Source organism: Pituophis catenifer, unplaced genomic scaffold (genome assembly GCF_029215685.1).
Source record: "Pituophis catenifer annectens isolate HBS135680 unplaced genomic scaffold, rPitCat1.0.hap2 SCAF_1, whole genome shotgun sequence".
NCBI classification, from domain to species: Eukaryota; Metazoa; Chordata; class Lepidosauria; order Squamata; family Colubridae; genus Pituophis; species Pituophis catenifer.
In genome coordinates, this window is record NW_027256881.1 from 40,648,346 (window position 1) to 40,671,190 (window position 22,845).

The 22,845-nt window shown below is 36.1% G+C and overlaps 1 protein-coding gene across 2 annotated transcripts in view; it reads right to left on the bottom strand.

Moving 5' to 3' along the window:
* Positions 1–22,845, bottom strand: part of EPAS1 (endothelial PAS domain protein 1) — a 111,986-nt gene that overhangs the window by 52,106 nt on the left and 37,035 nt on the right. For both annotated transcript variants that reach the window (XM_070932357.1, XM_070932356.1), the window contains exon 2: positions 606–796. In XM_070932357.1, the coding sequence (XP_070788458.1) occupies positions 606–796 (191 nt within the window). The remainder of the gene's footprint in view (positions 1–605; positions 797–22,845) is intronic.

The window sequence follows — 22,845 nt, forward strand, 5'->3', positions numbered from 1 at the left end:
GGGTTACAACACCCAAATTCCAAGCCAATATGACTCAATTAAAATTTTGGTGTAAAACATCTGGAAAACTGGATCAAGGAAATCTAACTTCACTGGTGTATGACAAAAATCAGCAGAAATCTGGTGGCAGCTTTTCAGACTACTTTTTTTTATTAAGCCTTTTAATAAAATACATTAGTCTGAAAAGATGCCATCAGACCCCTTATTTTTGGCTACTATAAACCAACACATCTCTCTTCCTACAATGTTCTACTAAGTAGAGGCACAGACAGAGGGCTTTTAGGAGGAAAACTACGTTGGGCAAAATGTTTCCACCACAAAATGTATTTCGGCAATCATGCTATTGGACATCTTCTGTTGTTCACAATAGAAGGGAACATTTTATATTTCTTAGCAGACTAAAAAGTAAAGCCACCTATCAGAAGCTTCTGTCAAAAGGATCACAAGTCTTTGATGACCTTCAGCTCATGTAGGAGAAAATGAATTAAGTTTAATAAATTGGAATTTCATAGGATTAGGCTATCCTCTTAAATGGGAAACAAGATGAGCTGCTGGGTCATCAGATAATACCGGAATTGACCACGGTTGAAACATTTTTTCCTTACCTGAAGACAACAGCTTGTGTGTCCGTAAGAAACTGATTGCAAGCCTCATAATAGATGCTTTGTCCAGATGTGAGCTAATGTTGTGAGGCAATGGTAGCTCATGGGCCAACTCATAGAATACTTCAGTTTCTTTGCTTCTTCTACATCTTGCTGCATCCCTTGATTTCTCTTTCCTTCTTTCAGAACTGCTCCTGTCACAATGAAGGAAAAAAGAAATTTCAACCCAAGAAGCACGTTATATTCATATTTACATACAGGTATTCTTTGAAGTACAACCACAATTGAATCCAGAATTTTGGTGATTAAATCATTGCAGTTGAAAGTCAAGACAACCTGTGACTGGATTCAATTTTACACTTATTTTTACATATTATTATGTAAATTATTAAGTGAGACACATGGTTATTAAACAAATAGAGAATAAAGCAGTGATCCACATATGATGTGACAATAGCATAAGTCACTGTGAGAAGGGTCTTCCTTTCAAGGACTGGATGCAATGGTGGGATTCAAGTAATTTAACAACCGATTCTCTGCCCTAATGATTTCTTCCAACACCAGTTTGGCAAACTGCTCAGAAAGTTAACAACCTGTTCTCCCAAAGTGGTGCGAACTGGCTGAATCCCACCACTGACTGGATGTAATTGGTGAATCTGTGCAAATCCCTTTCTCGTCCCAGCTCCCACCCACTCTTGAAACATAGGTTGACAGTCCAAATCTTGTACACTAGTTCTAGCTGGGGAACTGCCATCCTGCGTAGAACTAGAAATGAATGTTCCTTAATATGAAAAGTCCTCATACTCATAACCACTTGGTCTTGCTAGGGCTGAGCTTAAGTTTGTTCTTGACCATCCAAACCCAAATGGCTTCCAAGTGCAGGAACAACACTTTGGCAGCATCACTCAGTTGGATGGGGGTTGAAATAAACAGCTGAATATCTACCCTTGACAACTGATAATACTGGGAACCTTATGGGAAGTCTTCTGAACAAACATTCTATGTTCTGTGTCATCAAGTTATACAACTCTCAATGCAACCAAGTAAGTGAGGCATTGGTACATTAATATTCTGTCTTTACTCACAAATATTTTTTTTTTTAAAAATCTCTTCTTTTCAATGATTCAAAGAAGGCTTAAGGTATGAATGTGTGCTTGAACTTACAAACATGATAGATAACAACACAAAGAAAGCATTGGCTGCTAAGGAGATATTTTAAGCAATAATGTTTTGCAGTTATTATCTCAACTAATTTTTTTGCTTAATTAGAAAGGCCACATATCATCACTGCAAATCACTCTGTTTATTATTATTATTTGTGTTTAGATCACAAATCCAGGCCATTTTACAGCAAAGTCATTCACATTTTTCTTTGCTCAAAAAGAATCTCATAACTATATTACAGTTAAGATGCTTCTAGGGAATTAAAACTTTGCAAACAGTGAAATGATTTAATTGGCCACGGGAACCAGTATTGTGCACTAGTATTCACAAATTTTGCTGCAATAGTTAGTGAACATTTGCCTGTAGTTCCATGCACTCCTGCAACAGAAATTGATGAGACCTCCAATATATGTATCAATAAATAGGTTTTTAAAAATTTCAAATAGCAATAGCTGTAGCAATAGCACTTAGACTTACATACTGCTTCACAGTGCATTACAGCCATCTCTAAGTGGCTTACAGAGTCAGCATATTGTCCCCAACACTCTGGCTCCTCATTTTATCAACCTTGGAAGGATGGAAGACTGACTCAACCTTGAATATCGAACTGCTGGCAGTCAGCAGAATTAGCCTGCAATACTGTATTCTAACCACTATGCGCCACCATGGACATGTGGCTAATGGTCCATGAGATGCACCTACTGTAGGTGTCTGTGCTGAGTATTATAAACTTGTGAGTACAGCAGTAGTGGGTTCCACTTACCTTCGCTACCGGTTCAGAATCAAGAGCGCTCATGCGCACATGTGCACCACACTTCTGTGCATGCGCAGAACCTTCTGCACATGTGCAGAACATCCGTGATGACATCTGGGCTGGTGGGCAGAGCCTCCCCCACCACTACCACCAGTTCGCCTGAACTGGGGCGAACTGGTAGCAACCCACCACTGGAGTACAGTACTAGGCTGGAGCCTGCCATGCTGACCCAGGAAGGAAAGCATATGGCTCAGTGGAGGCACGCCTAAAACTGTCTTTAAATTTGAACATTCCAAAAAAAGCTGAAGAACCAGAAATGCAACTTTCGTCATCTCAGACAATACAAATGTTTCCCAGTGCAAAGGTATATTTTGAAAGTCCCACTTTTCCAAGTTAAATTAGTTATGCTTGAGATGAATACAATTTTTATATATAAAACATACCCATACTGGTATATAATTGGAAGCCAGCAAGTTTCTTGAGAATTTGAATTACACAAACTCACATAGCATATATATTTGTTTACAACTGTTAAGCTACTGGAAACAAAAGCCCAAATGTATTCTTATGTTTTGCATAAGACATAAGAAATATAAGAAATTTCTAGGATGGATAAACACTTTCTATTTCTAAATAATAGAAATAATGACCTTCATATAAACAGATTGTATTTAAACTATTGTACCTTAGCTTCATATGAATAATCTATTTGCATATAGTACTTTTCCTTCCTCTTTCAAGGTGGAAAATTTCATTAAAAACCTTCTTAACTATAATTTCCCATTCAAATTAGATTATATAATCATGATTTGAAACTGTTTAATATTCTGTCTTATTGGAAACTTGTAAATAAAGCTTCCCATTAGGATGAAATAGGAAAATATTTTCAACTTTATATTTACCTGATCCCTTCACAAAGGGAAAGTGATATGGCTCCTTGAACCTTTAGAAGGCTCATTCATATTATAGCTTGTGTTGGACAACATAAAAATCAGAGTACAGGTAGTCCTTGACTTATGACCACAATTGAGCCCAAAATTTATATTGCTAAGTGAAACATTTGTTAAATGAGTTTGTGCCATTTTACAACTTTTCTTGCTGCAGTTGTTAAACAAATCATTGCATTTGTTAAGTTAGTAACATGGTTGTTAAGTGAGTGGATTTCCCATTGATTTTGCTTGTTAGAAGGTCGCAAAAACTGATCACATGACCCTAGGGCATTGCAGCCATCATAAATATGAAACAGTTGTCAAGCATCTGAATTTTGATCATGTGACAATGGGGATGCTGCAATGGTCATAAGTGTGAAAAACGGTCATAAGTCACTTTTTTTAGGGCTGTTAGTTAACTTGTTAGGGCTGTTGTAACTTTGAACGATCACTAAATGAACTGTTGTAAGTTGAGGACTATATGTATTCCTTACCTTTGATCTACTAATCCTTGTTGTGATACAGAAATCTCTAATGTACAAAAACACATGACCTAAAATGGAGATGAGCAACCTTTGAAAGTCTCCCAAAATTTTATGCAGATGTGGGGATTTTATTCCATGATATTTTGACATTGGCAGAAGGGACAGGGCCAACATTTGGCCTTTTCCAGGTTTTTATAGATAACAATCAAAAAACCATGGAAAATTGTATCACCACAATGTGAGCAGTTTGTCAACCAGTTTTAGTGCTACTTTTTGAGATGATGGAACTATAAATTGTGTACAGTGAAAGTTGGATGTAACTTGTGAGATCTAAGTTTTCCATTTCTATCTACATGTGCCTTTCCTATATATCAGTTTTTCAGAGTTATTTTAATCAAAGGAAACATCTTCAATGGGCCAACAATTATCTGCTTTATTGATATTATAAGCTTGCAAAAGAATGCTATTAAAATCAATGAAAAACAATGGCTTATTTTTATTTAGTTCCAGAACCACACACACCAGTGGTGGGTTCCTCCCGGTTCGGTCCAGTTCGGCCGAGCCAGTAGCGGTGACGATATGACGTCACCGAACTGGTTCTCCCCCCCGCCCTCCCACCCCCACCCCCCCACGTTATTCTTACCTTTTATTTGGTCCCACCCCCAAACTATTGCTGCCTCCTGAGTCCCAGCTGATGACTAGAGGGAAAAAAACTGTTTAAACTCTTGCCGTGGGGCTTCAAAGGGCCGTCCTACAGCTGATCAATGTTAAAAGCAAACAAATGAGTAGGGTCGTAAGTGTGAGGACTGGTTGTAAGTGCGAGGACCTTCCAGAAATGACTCTGACCAGCTAGCCACGCCCACCTAGTCAATGACCTCCAAGCCACACCCACAAAATAAGCCACGCCCACAGAACCAGTAGTAAAAAAATTTAGAACCCACCCCTGACACACACCACAAAAGTTTAACCTTAATTCAGCCATACATCACATGTACAGGATGTGTAAACTCTAACTCTATGTAAAACACCTTAATTACTAAGTTATTTAATGAAATGAAATTGCTTGTTTCAAAAACTTGTTCTGAAATCAGACAGATGCTGAAGATAAACACTATTAATAGAAACACCACTCAGATGACCATGAGGGAGGGGTCTGAAAAAGCAAAAAAGGGGTTACTATAAAAGCAATTGTTTGGACGCCCAATATGTCTTAGCCATTTTGAAAGCAGAATAAAAGCAAGAGAAGTATCTTGAAGTAAGAAAGTGAAATGTAAAGGACATGATTTATGCTATCATCTTAGTTTAGAACTTCCAAATCTTTATGGAATAGTTAATTCTCAAAATCTGTGAGCATACATTGTGTTAACTATAGGTAAGGGGAATTTTAGGCACAGACATCTGGAAGCCTCAAGTTCTATAGTTCGGCTTTAGTTAGCTGTTAATCAGTAAATAAGTGGGGAAGAATCTGCAGCCTTTGGGATATTGTTAAAGTACAATTTCCAGCCTGTGGCATGAATATTGTAAACGTTGCAGCAGCAATCACCTTAGAGGCCCTACATGCATTGAGATGACTGGTTGGACCTTCAGAAACCAGGTTGTAATCTTCTGCAGGGCTGGCAAGTGCCCACAAAAACTAGGCATTTGTTTAGGGCAGCATGATGGATAGATATGGAGTGGCAATCAAATGTGACTGTCGGCCTCAATGTGTAGTGGCTTGGTTAATCATTACATAGTAGCAACGAGATTCACAAAATAATAATAATAATAATAATAATAATAATAATAATAATAATAATAATAATAATAATGCTTTACTGTTATTTAGTGGTCATCTATATTTTTAAAGCCAATATTTGGTAGCTGTACTAGTGATACATGTGCTGGAACTGCTTCAATGTCTGAGAAAGCACCTTTGATCACCATTGTTGCTGTTGCTCCCTGAGATTTTACTCCTGGGAGTTGTTTGTATATGCAAATCCCCGGTGAATTATGGTACATATTTAGCCTGGAGAAGAAAAGATTGAGCAGAGACATGAAAGCACTCCTCAAATACCTAAAGGGCCAGTTAAAAATCTCTTCCCTAGAGAGCAAGATTAGATCAGATGGGTTAAAGTTACAAGAAAGTTAACTTCAGTTGAACATGGTAAACATGTGGATTTGTTGAGCACCATTTTAAAGCCTAATGATAACCATTCCCATATTTTGGCAATGTGGTATTTGATTACAGTACAGTATTTACCAATGTTCTGCGAGAAGAAACATCTCCTTTTCCCTATACAGTGTCTTCCATCATTTAATGTATGGATTTGTATTATTTGTATTATTTCAAGGCAATGTTCCTCAGCTTTTATAGCTTCCTATATATTAATGCATATCTTCACCCTTTATGTATAAATTCACTACTGGATTCCCACATCTCAAAGGTCAAGAATCCACAGTTAATTAAGCTGTCAAAAATAAGTGCTGCTGTCAAAAGGCTTGCTGGTACAGCTTCCAATGTTAACTTGCAGAACAAGAATAGCATGTTTTAATGCTACCAAAAGATAAAGGTAAGTATGTTTGTTTGGCTTTATGTACTGTACACATGGAAACTGCTGACCGAACTGAGTGGACAAGTTGAGAAAGTGAACACTTAAATATATTTTCAACATTATGATGAAATCCATTTTCTTTTGTCAATTGCAAAATTTACTCATATTTAAGAGAGCTAAGAGAACTCTGAATTTCTGAAAACCTCTAATGACTCATCAATATTTAACACTGAGGTGGCACTTAAGTTATCTGGTCACAATTTCATCTACCAAGGAAGAGTGTTGTTTATTTTTTAATTTAAATAGTCAATATTGCTAAATGACAACCAACATTGTTACATTGATATATGCAAATTTTATGGAAAGCAGACTCCAAATCTATTCTCTTTTTGTGTAACACATTTCTTCTTCTAGGATACACTTCATTTTGTAATTAGTTTTGTACCAGGCTATTTCAAAAATTTAACTCAGGTTATTTCAAATTTGACACCAAGTGCACATTCAAGAAAATACATGCTAATCTGTCCATCAGACAGGATACAGCTCAACAATAGATTATATCTACAGCACATCTCCTGTGATTGCTAAGAGTTGACACCAACTTGATGCCACAAAAACAATCAATCACGCGTGCGCGCAGACATGCACACAAGTTTTAAAGAAAAAGAAAATCCTGAATGGCAATCTACAAATGAATAAACAAATAAACAAACACCATTTCTTTCTTATAACTATCTATTCTGAAGTAGGTTGTAATGTCTATTAATGACTTTTGTCATGTTACCATTGAAGGAATGAATCCCTCCTCAGCCATGTTGTCAATTCAATTGTCAGAATGCACACTTGCACATTTCCTTCCATGTTTCCTTGCATTTTTTCTGCATTAATGTATGTATAGAATTAAAATGTGAGTCACAATGATGCCAAAGAAGTACAAATAATATAGTGTACAGAGGGTCTTTATCATACATTTGTGTATGGAAAACTTCAAGATTCTAATCTTAGACCAGTCTTTCACTGTATCCATCAGTCGTTTATTTTTGACAGGTTATCTACAGGTTTGCAAAAACATGATTACCCAGAAGCTAAACCTGCATTGCTGAGATCTGCCTGTAGATAACTCAACTATTTACATAATCTAAAAACTGCATACCAAAAGCTAAGTTTTATCTTTTCTGCAAAAAATAATGTTATGGTAGCCAAAGTGTAGTACAAAGGTCTCTTAGCTGAAGTTTTAATGTGCATCTCCCTCAATCACTATCAGAAAGATATTAATATGAATGTCAGATGTAAATGCCTTATTCTCTAATGTGTAAATAATGTATATATGGAACATCAGGGGTTAACTTATTCTTTGGACTTTAATGTATTCATAATTTACCACTCCCATTCCTGGCTCCACCCCTTGTATATATAAGGAGCCATCCTCCCCATTTTCCTTGCTTCTATCTTGAATATTCAGCGAATATAGAATGCCTATTATGATTAAAGAGAAATATATTTAAATCTCTAACTTCTATTATCTTTATTGAGTCTGATCCTGAAAATATTGCAACAAGCTGGTAGCAGAGGATGGTTAATTGACTCAATAAGTAATTAAAAATGTCCAAGAAAGATAGGCCCAACACCAGGGCTTACAGCAAAAAAATAGAAACTGATCAAGAGACGATCAACGAATCCACTAATGCGATTTCGAGAGAATCCGAAGAATACACCACTGAAGAAGAAGAACTGATGAGTGAAAATAACGACCAGGAAGAAATCGAGATAGAAAATAACGAACTCAGGTCAGAGATATTAAAGATACTAAAAAGCCAAAAGAATGATGAAAGCCTCATCGCGGACCTCCAGGAGATGCTGAGAAACAGCGGAGCAGCGAGAGAGAAAAACGTCATTAAAGAAAAACCCAAAAATCAAAAAACTGTGAGTGAAATGACTACTGAGAAAATAGTTGTAAAAAAGAAAAGATGTGACATCGCGCGAAATTTTGAATGGCAGCCATCTTGGTTTCAACGAACTTCAAAAGAGAGTGAAGCAGAGCCAATCAAAACGCTCAGTTCAAAATTTCTGGCGCGAAAAACGATATCAGACGAAGAAAGTGAAAAAGAAGTTTCAAACTCTTCAGATGAACCAAAATCAGAAAGTGAAGACAATTTAACAAAGTCTCAAGTAAAGTCAGCAATGAAAACGCTTTTTGCTGCTTTTGGGCCAAGATTGAAAATTTCCAAGACATCAACAAAGAAGCAAGAAATCAAACCGACAACTCAAGACCTGCACGCTCCCATCCTGACTTCGAAAACGACGACACCCGAGCCCAGAGAGCCATGCCGATTCCGTCCTACACCGCAGACAGAATCGAGTGCCAGCGCACACAAGAGAAAGAGAAGAACCGTCGCCATCACCAAAGCCCCAAAAACTGAGCCAGAGACCGACTCATCTGAAGACGAGCGGATCGAGAGAGCTGAAATGGAGAGAACCTTCCACAACGGCGCCAAAGAAGAAATGAGCAACGCGCATGTGCAAAACTACGTAGACAGCCCCGAAAGACTTGAACTGGCCAGAGAACCGCGCAGACTCGTTACAAGCATCCCAATGCCGTTCTGTAATTTCCTGCACTTGAGAGACCACGGACTGCCTCAGGTTGTAAGTAATGGACAAAATAATGTGGGGAATTTACCCAGTGACTTCCCAAAACTTAGAGTTGATGGCATTAATTTACAAGAGTGGTACCAACAGCTTCAGGTTATTTTTATGAAAGAAAATTTACTATTCTTTATAACTAGTCCTCCAAGAAGACCTTGGACTTTAAAAATAGATTGTTTACATCATAGAGCATTTTTCATAATAATTTCTAGCGTGTCTCCTGCAATGTATCATAGCATCAAACCAAACCTAACTGTATCAGAAATAATTCAATGCATGTTTAATCTATTTCACAGCGATAGCGTAGCCACAACCACAAGAATGTCTAAGGATTTCTTTTCTTCTAGAGTGAAACCAGGGGTTTCTATAAGTGAGCATTTGATAAATCTAAACAAAATAAGAGCTGAGCTGCAATTGAGGGGGGAAGTGATTTCAGATCAAACAATGAAAAGTGTTATTATCAATTCACTTGATCCATCATGGGATAGCTTTATGTCACACTTAGATACCATTAATTTGGGATATTTATCAATAGAAAGTCTATCTAACAAATTGATAGCAGAAGACAATTCAAGAAAAAATCGTTCCAGTAACCAAACAGAACACAAATCTTTTAGGAAAGTAGTCTTTCAAGATAAATATAATGAGGCCTTTAGATGCCACAATTGTGGATCCAGGGAACACAGTAGAAGAGACTGTCCCAAAGTCCCAAGGGAGAGACATAGGCCAGAATATAGGAGCAAATACAATTACAGACAATCTTCCACAGATAGACACAAATATAGAAGTCCACCAAATTACAGAGAAAGTAGAGGGGGTAGAGAAAATTCAAAAGAGAGAAAATCTGGGTCACTAAATGGGCTAAATAAACAAGACAGCACCAGAACACAACAAGATGAGAACAATAATTGGCTTATTGATTCTGGTGCAACAAATCACACCACTAACAACAAAAGTATATTATCTTCATTTACAGAAGATAAGTTTGTGATAAAGGTAGCTAATCAAGAAAAGGTTCAAGTATTAGGCAGAGGAAATGTGACCTTGCCTGGTTTAGGGAAAATAGAGGGGGTATTATTAATCCCAGAAATACCTCACAACATACTGAGTGCTATAAAACTAAGCAGAGAATCTGACATCAATATAGTTTTCTCAAAGGGGAAAGCAACTATAGAAAAGAACAAAACAAATGTAGGCACTGTGATGATAAAAGGGGGTCTACCCTATCTGATAACCAAAGAAAGATGGTTACATAACATTGATTCAAATATGGAAGATTGTATTGAAGCAGATGATGAAAATGTCAGTAACAGTGACAATGATGAATGTAAAATAACTCATGATAACAAAAATACACACAATGAGAAGAAACCAAAAATAGGTAAACCAATTCATGATGAGTGTGCTCACATCTTACATAGGAAGTTAGGACATGCAAGCTTTCCTGTAGTACAAAAAATGACTGAACACGCAGAAGGTGTCAAAATAAAAAATTGTGAAAATTATTTGGAATGCTCAGTATGTAAATCCACCAAACTAAAAACCAGTCCCAGACCAAAAAAATCTAACAGATCAACCAACAATATTTTTGATTTGGTACATATGGACTTAGTTGGTCCATTAACTCCATCAATTACCTATAGAAAACGTTACTTCCTAACAATAGTGGATGATTACAGTCGCTATGGTTTTGTTTACACATTAAAGCACAAGGATGAAACCTTTCAGAAATTTAAGGAATTCTACAAACGCATAGAAACACAACATAATATCAAAATAAAACAAATTATGACAGATAGGGGATGTGAATTCATGTCTAAAGAATTCTCCCAATGGTTAAAGGATAGAGGGATGCTACATTTCACGTCCAATCCATTTTCTGCATTTCAAAATGGGATTGCAGAGAGAAAGAATTCCACACTACAAACCATGATTAGATGCACATTAGAGGATGCTGGTTTAGGCAAACAATTTTGGTCAGAAGCCTTACATTATTCAAATTACACTCAAAATAGGACATGGTCCAGTATTGTGAATAAGACACCATATGAGGTGATGTACAATAGAAAACCCAAATTAGCACACATGCACATATTTGGAGTTACTGCAGACGTACACATACCTAAACAATTGAGGAGAAAGGGAGAAAACGTATCCAGGAGATTAAGATTCATGGGATACGAAACTGGAACCAAAGGGTACAGATTCATTGATAATAATAACAAATTTATAGTATCCAGAACAGCTGTGTTCCATGAGCAGGCCAATTGGTCTAAATTGCACCTTAATGAAATATTTCCTAATAAAAGCAAAGATAATATATCTTGCGAGGAAGGAACAACAGAAAATCAAAGTATTAACAAAAGTAAGAACAAAACCAAAACTTGGACAAATAGTCAGCATAAAATAAAGACAGACACATTAACAAAAAAGGAAGCTAGATATTTGCATGACAACCATAGCAAACCTGAAAGAAATATTAGAAACAATAGAAACCAAATACCAAATAAATACAAAGATTACATAATGCATATGGATAGAGAACAAATAACACCTAATACATATGAGGAAGTATTGAAACTTCCCCGTGAAGAAAGAGAAAAATGGGAACTAGCTATGGAAAAAGAGATGGAAAGTTTACAAGGATTAAATGTATTCACACCTGCGATCGCACCTAAGGATAAAACAATTATAGGTACCAGGTGGATTTATAAAATTAAGAATTTAGAAGGAGGTAATACCTTATACAAGGCCAGACTAGTTGCACAAGGTTATGCACAAAAATATCCAGAAGACTACACTGACACATATTCACCAACAGTGAGAACAGAGAGTGTCAAAACAGCTCTTGTAGTAGCATCTGCACTCAATCTGGACGTGTTTCAATATGACATACAGACTGCATACTTACACGCAAAATTAGATAAGGAAATATATGTAAGAGCACCACACAGTCAATACACTAATAAGAACGAAATTTGGTTATTAAATAAGAGTCTGTACGGATTGAAGCAATCTGGCAAAAGATGGTACGATTGTTTGGTAAAAGTACTTAAAACCATGGATTTCAACGCCACCACTGCTGATAACTGTTTCTTTGTAAAAAAGAGTAATGATCATATTGAATTTGTATTAATTTATGTTGATGATATTTTATATATTGGAAAGCATAAAGAGAGCAGGGAAATCTTTGTAAATAAGTTAAACGAACACTTCTCATTGAAATCACTAGGTAGAGTGAACAAATACCTTGGTGTACAAATTAACAAAACAAAAAGGGGATTCAAACTTACTCAGAAAGATAAAATCATTGAACTCCTAAACAAATGTAACTTAAATAATGCCAAAACATGTGACACACCTATGCAAACTGATTTTCTCAGAAACATTGATGAATCTTCCCCTGAGTTTAAAGACAACACATTTTACAGATCAGTTATAGGTTCACTCCTTTATATATCTAATTGGACTAGGCCAGATATTGCATTACCTCTCAATTTATTGTCAAGATATGTTAGCAGACCAACCTTGTATCATTGGGAAGCTGTCAAAAGAATTTTAAGATATCTGAAAAGTACATTAGATTTTTGTTTAATATTGGAACCCAATAATGACAAAGAACCAAAAATTACTTGTTATGCTGATGCAGATTGGGCTGGTGATACATCATGCAGAAAGAGTACCTCTGGTTATGTTTTTCTATTGAACGATTGTCCAGTTTACTGGTATACTGGTAAACAAGAACTGGTAGCCACTTCTACCACAGAAGCGGAATATGTTTGCTTGTCTAAAGCTGCAAATAACCTTGTATGGTTCAATGATTTGATCACAGATATTTGGAAGAAACCTACTTTACCATTTATTATGCATGAAGACAATAAAGCGGCCATTGAAATATCTAGATCCGATGCAATTGGACAAAGGTCCAGGCATATTGATATAAAATTTAAGCACGTGAGACAACTATCTCAAGACGGATTCATCAAAGCAATACATTGTGATACTTCTGAACAATTAGCTGACATATTAACAAAACCCTTACCTTCTAAACAACACAAATATTTAACTTCTAAATTATATGTATTATATTGTCCTGAATCTGAATGTAACTGGTGTTGTATAACGAACCGGCATTTAGAGGGGGATTTGTCAGATGTAAATGCCTTATTCTCTAATGTGTAAATAATGTATATATGGAACATCAGGGGTTAACTTATTCTTTGGACTTTAATGTATTCATAATTTACCACTCCCATTCCTGGCTCCACCCCTTGTATATATAAGGAGCCATCCTCCCCATTTTCCTTGCTTCTATCTTGAATATTCAGCGAATATAGAATGCCTATTATGATTAAAGAGAAATATATTTAAATCTCTAACTTCTATTATCTTTATTGAGTCTGATCCTGAAAATATTGCAACAATGAACCTCTGTACATTTATTCAAAAAAAGTACTCCTTACTCACAGCTTGAGCTTTCCCATTTGTAACTGATCATGCTTCACTCGGAAATAAGAAAATATACTGTAACTATAGATCAGGCTCATTTTCCATTAACGTACCTCTTGAAACTGACCATTTCAATGAGCTCTTATGATTGCTGTACACATTATGAATCAGGAATCTATGCTTTCAAACAGCTATTTAGCATAGATTGGTATCATCTTAAACATCATTGCAAGAAGACTGATACGAAAAGGAACATCACACGCTAAGAGTGAAAGACTCCCTATACAAGCTAGTCCTCACACAATTGAAATTAGAATTTTGGTAGTAAGTTAAGGTGGTGCTTAAGTGAGTTGCTACATGACCTGACCTGATTTTATAACTATTTTTACAATGGTCACAAAGCAAGTCACTACAGCAAACCATTAAGCAAATCCAGCTTTCCAATGGGAAAACTAGCAAAAAAAATTGCACATTGTGATCACATGACTGCAAACCGGTTGTAAATGTGAACTTCTTGCCAAACACTTGAATTGCAATCACACAACCATGGGGTTGTGCAATTTGCAACGGTCATAAATGTAAATACAGGTTGTAATTAATTTTTTCTGAGGCTGGATTAGAATTAGGGTGCTATTAGACTATAATATGCAAGTGTATGGTACAGATGGTTTCTAGAAACTAAAATTGCTGTTTGAGTATGAAGTACTTATAAGAAACAGGAAATATCAAATACTGTAGGTCATCTACTCTGGGACTCATAAAAAGATCAAAGTATTAAAGTCTTAATCAGAGCCTACATCCCCAATGAACTTCCCCTTATTCTCATTGCTAGATTTACCCTTCCTCTTCTCATACATCACAACAACATTCTTCCCCCCAATCTATTCCATCTAAGGTTATCAGACCCTCAGTAAAATGTCATCTTTTTTGTCCTCAATTCCTACTTCTGCCAGGCATAGCCTTAAAATCAAATATTGTCAGGCTTTTTGAATGTCCCTTCCTGAACAGTTTTTCTGGGTGGTGTGCTAATGACAAGTTAAAAGCTCAGGTCTGTGATCTCAATTTATTTATTTATAAAATTTAACTCGGGGGGGGGGGCTTACAAGACCCTCCCAGGGTTTTTGCTGCTGCCTGAAATTGAAAAGACCGTAATCAGTTACACACAAAAGGCTTTTGCCTCCTAACCCTATTGCATCCATTTGGAAAACCTAATTTCATATACATGTTTGCCTAAGCTATTTTTCACTTTTTCACTGCAATTTTTATTGTGGATAATAAGAAAGTTAAACAATATATCCCCCCACTCAATTTGTCCTTTTTTTCCAATTGTCTGTATCTTCCTTTGCCTATTCAGATAACCTTAACTGCATCCTATTTATTTATTTATTTATTTATTTATTTATTTATTTATTTATTTATTTATTTTTCAAACTTCTATACCGCCCTTCTCCTTTCGGACTCAGGGCGGTGAACAGCCAAAATAAAAACATTTATACATAACATTACAATTAAAAACAGATTTAAAATAATTAATAAATTTGGCCCATAATTTAAAATTTGTCAATTTAAAGTCAGTATCAAAATTTTAAAAACCAACCCTAAAATCAAGACAGACCGGCTAACTGAAAAAAGTAAGTTTTTAGGGCCCGACGAAAAGTTCTGAGGTCGGAGATCACTATTATGGAATCTATTATAGCAGTGTCAGAGTTACTGAATCTTGCAATGTTGAGATAGATAAAATGATGGAAGACATTTGTACAGGTATTATGAAGCTAACAATGTTGGCTTTCAGGAAGCTAAGATTCCATTTAGGACCTGTTCACAATTTCATTCATTTTCTGGTAAATACCTTCAAAGACTTGTTTTTTCATACATGCTTGACAAACTAAATAAATAAATAAAATAAATAAACATTTTCCTTCTTAAGTTATTGATGAATCTCTTTACTTTCCAATTAAGAAATGCCAAGAAAACTGTTCATTCATTTTCTGATAAATAATTTCAAAGTATTTTCAAGATCTTCAAAATACTGTCATATCTATTTTTTATAGTGCAACATTTTCCTTCACAAGTCTTTGGCAAATCTCTTTACTTTTCAAGCAGAAGTAGCTAGGTAATGCCCAAAATTGGAAAACTTTGCTTGGAATAATAGACCTTGTATCTCATCAGTGTAAATTAGCACACATACTATGACAGCCTTTCCCAAGCTAACAATCTCTCAGAATCCCCAGAAAGTGTGGTTGGGAAGATTGTACTATGGTTTCAACACAGCTGACTCAAAAATGAATGAAGGTTATCCTTTGTGTGGTTTTAATTTTTGGGAAGCTCAACTAAGGATGAGGAAACTCTAGTCTATGAACCAGATGACAGATGAGGATGTCCAGGGCCTATCAATCTAGAATTCTGAATTTTCTCAAGAATACGTCTTGTAAATCGAGCTCCAGGTTTTTGCAGATCATTATATTAGCCCCTTCTTTTTTCACTCATACTTTCTTTTATGCCTTTGAGCCAATCTTTGCCATTGCCTTCTTCCCAAGGCTGAGAGAAAGTACCTAGCCTAAAGTCACCCAGCTGGCTTTATGCCTAAAGGAAGACTAGAAGTCATAGTGTCTTGTAGCCTGATGCTTTTAACTACTACACCTAACTGGCTGTCCAGACATGTCTATCTATGACCTCATTCACATTAAATTTATTATATATGGCAACGGATAAGAAATTTTAGAGATGTAATTATTTTGTTAGGTCCTCAATTTCCAGAGTAAGCATTAAATATTCAGCAAGTCCAAGGTGAACAAAAGTGTTCTATTAATGTAAGAGTTCCATACTATATCCAAATCTGCTTCAATTTGCTACAAATAAGCACTTTATAGTAAAAGTGATATATTTGGAGTATGTGAACAGAAGTACATCCTGCAAGAATGCTTTTTTTACACAGTAGATGAAAAAATATTGCCCAGAGTAGTTTATCAGGATTGCTTCCAAAAATAAAATCAGCCATGAGATAATTGCAATCATTAGCTGAACTGTACTGAGCTTTGAAAAACAGGCAGCAATCTGTTTAACCCTATTAGACCCTTGTTACTGAAGTCCAATTCACATTAGCACAAACTGAAAACTTAATTTTGGCAGAATGGTCACAGTGGTAATAACTGATTAATTTCTCGGAGACACTCAGATATTTTACATTTGTTTCTAGACTGAAAGAGAGAATATGAACACCTTGTTTTATCACGGAAATTCTCACTCCTTTTCTTTCTTTCTATCAATCAAATAGCAGTGTTTCCTAGCTCTATAAACTATAATGTCAAAAGCTAGGATTATTAATATAGAAACTACATTTGTCCTCAGAACTATCCAGAATTTTTGAAATGAATTACCTTAACTTCAGAGGAGGCCTGGTGAACTCCATGAAAGCAGAGCCAATGACAATGGCAAAGACTAAAGAAGCAGACCAGTTATTTGGAACTACTCCAGATAAGGACAGGATAGGAGATTGCCCACATGTGCTTTGGACAGCTACTCCTCACAAAAAGGCTCCAGGATAGCAATCATCCATGGGTTTGAGCATCAGGAGACAAAGGGATTATCCATTTTGCTTGCAATCCCAGTAGAAACTTTCAAAGTACACTAAATTTGTAAGACTCACTTTCTTATCATTTTTAAAAATTGCCTATTAATTTAGGCAATTATTAGAGACTTTCAGAACAGCAGGTTTGAAAAGTTTCCGGTGAGTTTAGCTTCACACTGAACAAAATAAAAATTAATTATAAACTTAAGAACTTAAAGGATTTGAACTAAACAGAAAAAAGCTAAACAAGGTTTGATCTAAGAAAGTTATAAATGGTTAACTGGTCAAATTTGGAATATTGGGTTTTACTGTAATAAAAAAAGGTAAAAAGATAAAGGAGTCCCTGTGGATTTTACTCTGCTAGTCATTGTCATAGGGACAACCATTAAGCCAGCACTGTCCAAAGACAAATCCATGATCATGTGGCCAGCATGATGTCACAGAGCACTGTTACCTTCCCATTGAAGTGGTACCTATTTATCTACTTGCATTTGTATGCTTCTGAACTGCTAGTTTGGTAGGAGCTGGGGCGAGGACAGGAGCTCACCCTGCTGCATGGAGCTTGGGTCTTGAACCTGGGCTGCTGGCTTTCTAGCCAACAAATCCAGCATTTTAACTGCTGAGCCACTGCACCATCTTTTGCTGTAATATTTTGGAATTAACTATAAAAATAGCTCCTCTGGGAACTAGATTTATTTTTGGCTATCTTAATTTCATAAAAATAAGTGACTTTTTGATTTTAGAAACTGGACCCATGAGGGGACTAAAGATTCTAAGCAGAAGGGAAAGAAAATATCAGTGTGTTCTTGTCAGTTAATACTGGGACACAAAATAACAAAATATCGTAACATTGCTCTATGAAGATTCTCAGCCATCCAGGTCATGGTTGTCCCAAAGGTGCTTTTTCAAGAGGCAACTGGACTTTCTAGTTTTTCTTTGAAGACATTTAGCTTCTTCAGCTCTGACTGGATGGTGGGGAATGGAAGGATTTATACTCCTTCAGACAGCTGGTCATTTGCATTCTTTTAGCAGTCGTTAAGGCCATTTGGAGTTTTATCAGGGTCACCTAAGTGTTCAATTTTGAACAGCCCTCTCTCAACGGGGGGGGGGGGGATATAACATTTTTATTTATTATTTTATTAGTCATATTTCTATGCCACCCATTCTCCGAGGACTCTGGGCAGCTTACACCAAAGACAGTATACTAAATAGCATATTGCCCCCAACAATCTAGGTCCTCATTTTACGCACCTCGGAAGGATGGAAGGCTGAGTCAACCTTGAGCCGGTGAGATTTGATCCGCTGATCTGCTGAACTAGCAGTCAGCTGAAGTAGCTGCAGTACTGCACTCTAACCACTGCACCACCTCGGCTCTTCTTCTCGACTCTTCACATCATCTATCTCCAGTTTACAACACAATCCCTTCAACAATTCCAAGAAGGCACCACATCCATGCACCACTCAGGTGATCTTTCACACCTGCTGAAAGCACCTCATTCTCTGATTTTTGTTTTTTTTTAAAAAAATCTTGCTTCATTCCCTTACAGTAATTTTGAGTCTTATTATTATTGAGTCACTTCTGACTTTTTTTGTTATTTAACAACACAATTTTGTTCTTGGCTGTTTTTCTGCTTTAAGATATCTATTCAGATTTTCTGCTTAATGTATTGCTCCCTATCCTATTTTAATATTTAAGACATATACAATATTTAGACATATAAATAGGTATGCATATTTTTTCATATTTTTTTAAAGTTTACTGTTATAGTTTCCCCTTCTTCCAACACACATTTTTTTACATTATGACAAAAATTTAATTTAAAAAGAAAAGTTCTTAGCTCAGTTCTTCAAGTTGGGAACCAAAACAATTTGCTGTTGTGTATAAGGGCATGCTTGTATTTGTCCTTTAATAATCAGCTTACAAACAACTTCAGTCTGTTTATTATTAGAAGCTGGAGTACTGTATGTTGACAACTAGATTTCTCACACCCTCTTTGTAGGCTGTTTGACAGGCTTTCTTTATCTCTAGGGGTACAGTACATTGTGACAGCCTTCTCCACTTTGGTGTCCTCCAGCTATGCTGAACTTCAGATATTCAAAGACATGTGGGCTGAGGAAACTAGAGGACAATTGAATGGAGAACATTATAATGGAGGTTTTTTCCCCAAAAGCCAACTATAACTAATTACTGTTTTAACTTTAGTAGAGAAACTAGAGGTGGCAGGGACATATTTGGGGGGGGTGAATAAAAACGTATGTCACTTTCTAAACTTTGTAGTAATTTATATCTCTATTATGACACGAGTTCCTAAATCAGTCCAGCTGAGTAGATGGTTCAGGCTAGACTTGTGTAACTTGTGTCTTCTTAAGTCAAAAGATGCCACACACATTTTTTTTAAAATCTCTACTAAAAGATTTACAGTTTTTTTTATTTTTGTTTGTCTACCTTTAGCTAGTTATCACACATTTACACTGGTAAAATGATTTATTATTTGTTGGATTTAAATCTTGCAGAATAAACTGCACCTCCTCCTTTCCATACTTTTTTCTAAAAACAATGATGCTTTGGGGAATGTTGGGCTGAGATACAGTTACTGCTTCAAGTCACCTGAGTTTTCATGGCTGAGATGGTAGTCCAGGTTTAAAACTTAATCTTACTGCACCCTAGTTATTTACTGGATTCATTCCCAGCCAGCACCTAAGAATACTACTCTATTTTTTTTTCTAGGAAAATAGTTAAAGTTCCAGACAAAGCAGTGCAGGGATGTGATGGAATAAGTAGAAATATAGATTATTTCTACTACAGCATTTTATCTTCTGACATTTTAAAAACTTTAAAGGATCTTTTTAAAAAATGAATACATTCAGGCATCAGAGGTAGAATGTTGTACCTCAGTCCCCCAGGAAGCTAGTGTGATCTTTAATTCTCTTGGCAATTTGCAACAGAGTAGTGGTACCTTATTCATTCATGTTACCTACCAAAGTGAATGGCAGCCATTTACTCCAATAAAAGAAAGTAACTGGATTTACAGAGGCACTACCAGGAAAGGTGCTAAGTATTAACACCGTTAGATTGGTCAGCAGTGATTGTGATTGGATACCCTGATATCTGCATACAAGTATATTATGGAATTGTACTGGGGGTGGGGGAGGCAAACAGGAGCTGGGAAAGTAGCAAAGCACAATGATTCTTCCTCCGCAGACCTCAATAAAATGCAACACAAACTGCCCTTGACATTTGGAAACTGGCAAGCACAGGATGTTAGTTGGCAGGCTATCCCAGCTCAAAGCAAACCAGAGAGTACAAAAGAAATCTTCATGCTTAACTTTTATAGCTGTGAATTAAAATACACAATGTTTATATTTCAATGAAGCTGTTAATTTTTAAAAACTTTTGTTAATGAAAGCATTATCTGTTAGCAAAAATGAGAGAAGCAGCATCAAAACGCTAGAAAAAATAAATAATTCTTTTACTCGTAAACCCTCCCCTCCCCTCCCCAGTAAGTAATATTTGCATCATTAATACATACATATTACGTATTACATATTAGGCATAATGATGTCTTAAGACTAATTATGAACATATTTCATTACCTTAAATTGATCACTTGATAAGGCAAACTCAATATAAACCGATGGAAAAGATAAGATAACAAAAGGCTAAGAATAGACCAGAAACACAGGAAGTTTGTTCAGGGCTTAAAAAAAAGAGAAGACAAAAATGCTTTACTGCATCAAACTTGTGCTGGAAAAAATGGTCTTGATTAAAAAAAGAGTAAGACAAAGAAAAAAGAGGCAGTGGATAAGAGTTAACTACAGACACAGAAGGGATGATCAATTTTAGTTACTAATGGTAGGCTCTGTTATATTTTACCATTGCTCATCTGCCAATTATATTTAATTGGAAATAATTTAGTTTTTTATTTCATTATCTAGCACAGCAGACAAAAGGGACAACAAATTTGTTTTACATGGGCTCCAGCACTTGTGCTGTCCATTAACACAGACAAATCAAAGCCAATTAAAGCTTTTGTCACATTTTCAAAATATAGTGTTTCAAAGTGTTTTCTGAGCAGCACACAGTATGTTCAAAGTTGCTAAAGTCTTGTGCATCTTCTCAAGTTTGGGGAAGTTTATGTATTTTTGCAGCACTGCCCAGCTTGAGTGGAGAGTTTTCTTGCAGCTGCAGGTTTCTCCTCTTTACTATTTTGGGAGAGCTTAGTGACCATAGTGGGAAGGTCACTAAGTAGGTGAGTTAGTGGGAGCTTTTTCCTTCTGTTTGTTGGTTTTCAGAAGGTCTTTTTTTTTTTAAAACATTATGTTAAGGTACCAGACAAATTATGGCTCTTATGTGTTTTTGCAATTTTGTAATTAATGGAATTATGTTTTATGTGCCTTTTATATTCGTACTCTGAGAAATGCAGGCTGGCACAACACACTTAAGTACCATATTTGTCCCTAGAGCAATAAGTCGCCCTTATGTTTGCTCAGTCCGGTATGAACACAATTTTTAGGCAGTAACACTAAAATTACAAAGTTTTATATGTGGAAAATATTCAGATTGACTATATAAAGCATGTCGCTTTAAAGTAACTGCAAGCATAAATAATCTTCTGGACAGAATGGTGTTCATTGTGCACCATACCCAGGAAATTTTGAGGGTGATTATTATAACACAGATATATGAAAGAATGGCTTTGAAGACTTCTCAACAACACCATTGAGCCCAGAATGGTGCATTAAGGTTGCTATAAAAACTATAGCAACAAAATCTTAGCTTAGGTGTTAGAGATCCATTCTCTCTCTCTCTCCCTCCCTCCCTCCCTCTCTCCCTCCCTCCCTCCCTCCCTCTGTCTCTGTGTGTGTGTGTGTTTGTGTGAGAGGGAGAAAGGGAGAGAGCCTTTGAATTTTCCTGATTGGTATTCTCCAGATATATGTCCATCTTTCATAATGCTTATTAACTTTTGCTGTACAATAAACTGGTGACAAAAAGGAAAAAATGTAGGTATTCTAGATAAAATTTTTATTATAACTTTTAAAATACATTCATGTTTTTTCTAAATTCTTTCCCCATTGTCTGAAATAGCTGTAGTTATTTTTTATGAAGATAAATTAAGATTTGCTACCCATGGACATGGACAGTGCCCATGTCCTCTGTTTTCATCCAATATACCTTAAGTATGAATCATCTCCTTAGGCAACGGAGTTTTAAACCACACAACTGATTTATAGGAACTTCTTGTAGGCAGGCAAGGAGGTTGGGCTACATATACCACAGTCTAACAAATTCTCTGGGAAAAGCCCTTGGAATGAATGTTATGCCATAGTTTTAAGAGCCCACTACAAGACAAACCTTTTATGGCTACTCATAAGAAAGTGGAATTTATACATCTGCTGTGGTTCTGCAGATGCAAATTCAAAGGTATTTAGGTTTCCATGGAACTTATGAGAAAACAAAACTCTCTGTGAGATAGGCTTTATTTTTGATGAGTAGTAAAATACAAACCCTATGATGCCAGTATCAAGACAACAAAAATTGCCTTTTCGTTAGTGGCTAAAATAAATACTGGGAGTAACTCTGGATTGTAAATTATAGGCCCCAGTTAGAAGACTACAAATTCTAACCAATTTTGCTCAAGGGAAGATGAATAATTAGTTCATGAATTGATTTAATCTTGTATTTAAAGATGATCGTTGATCAAAACAACTTGTTCATACAA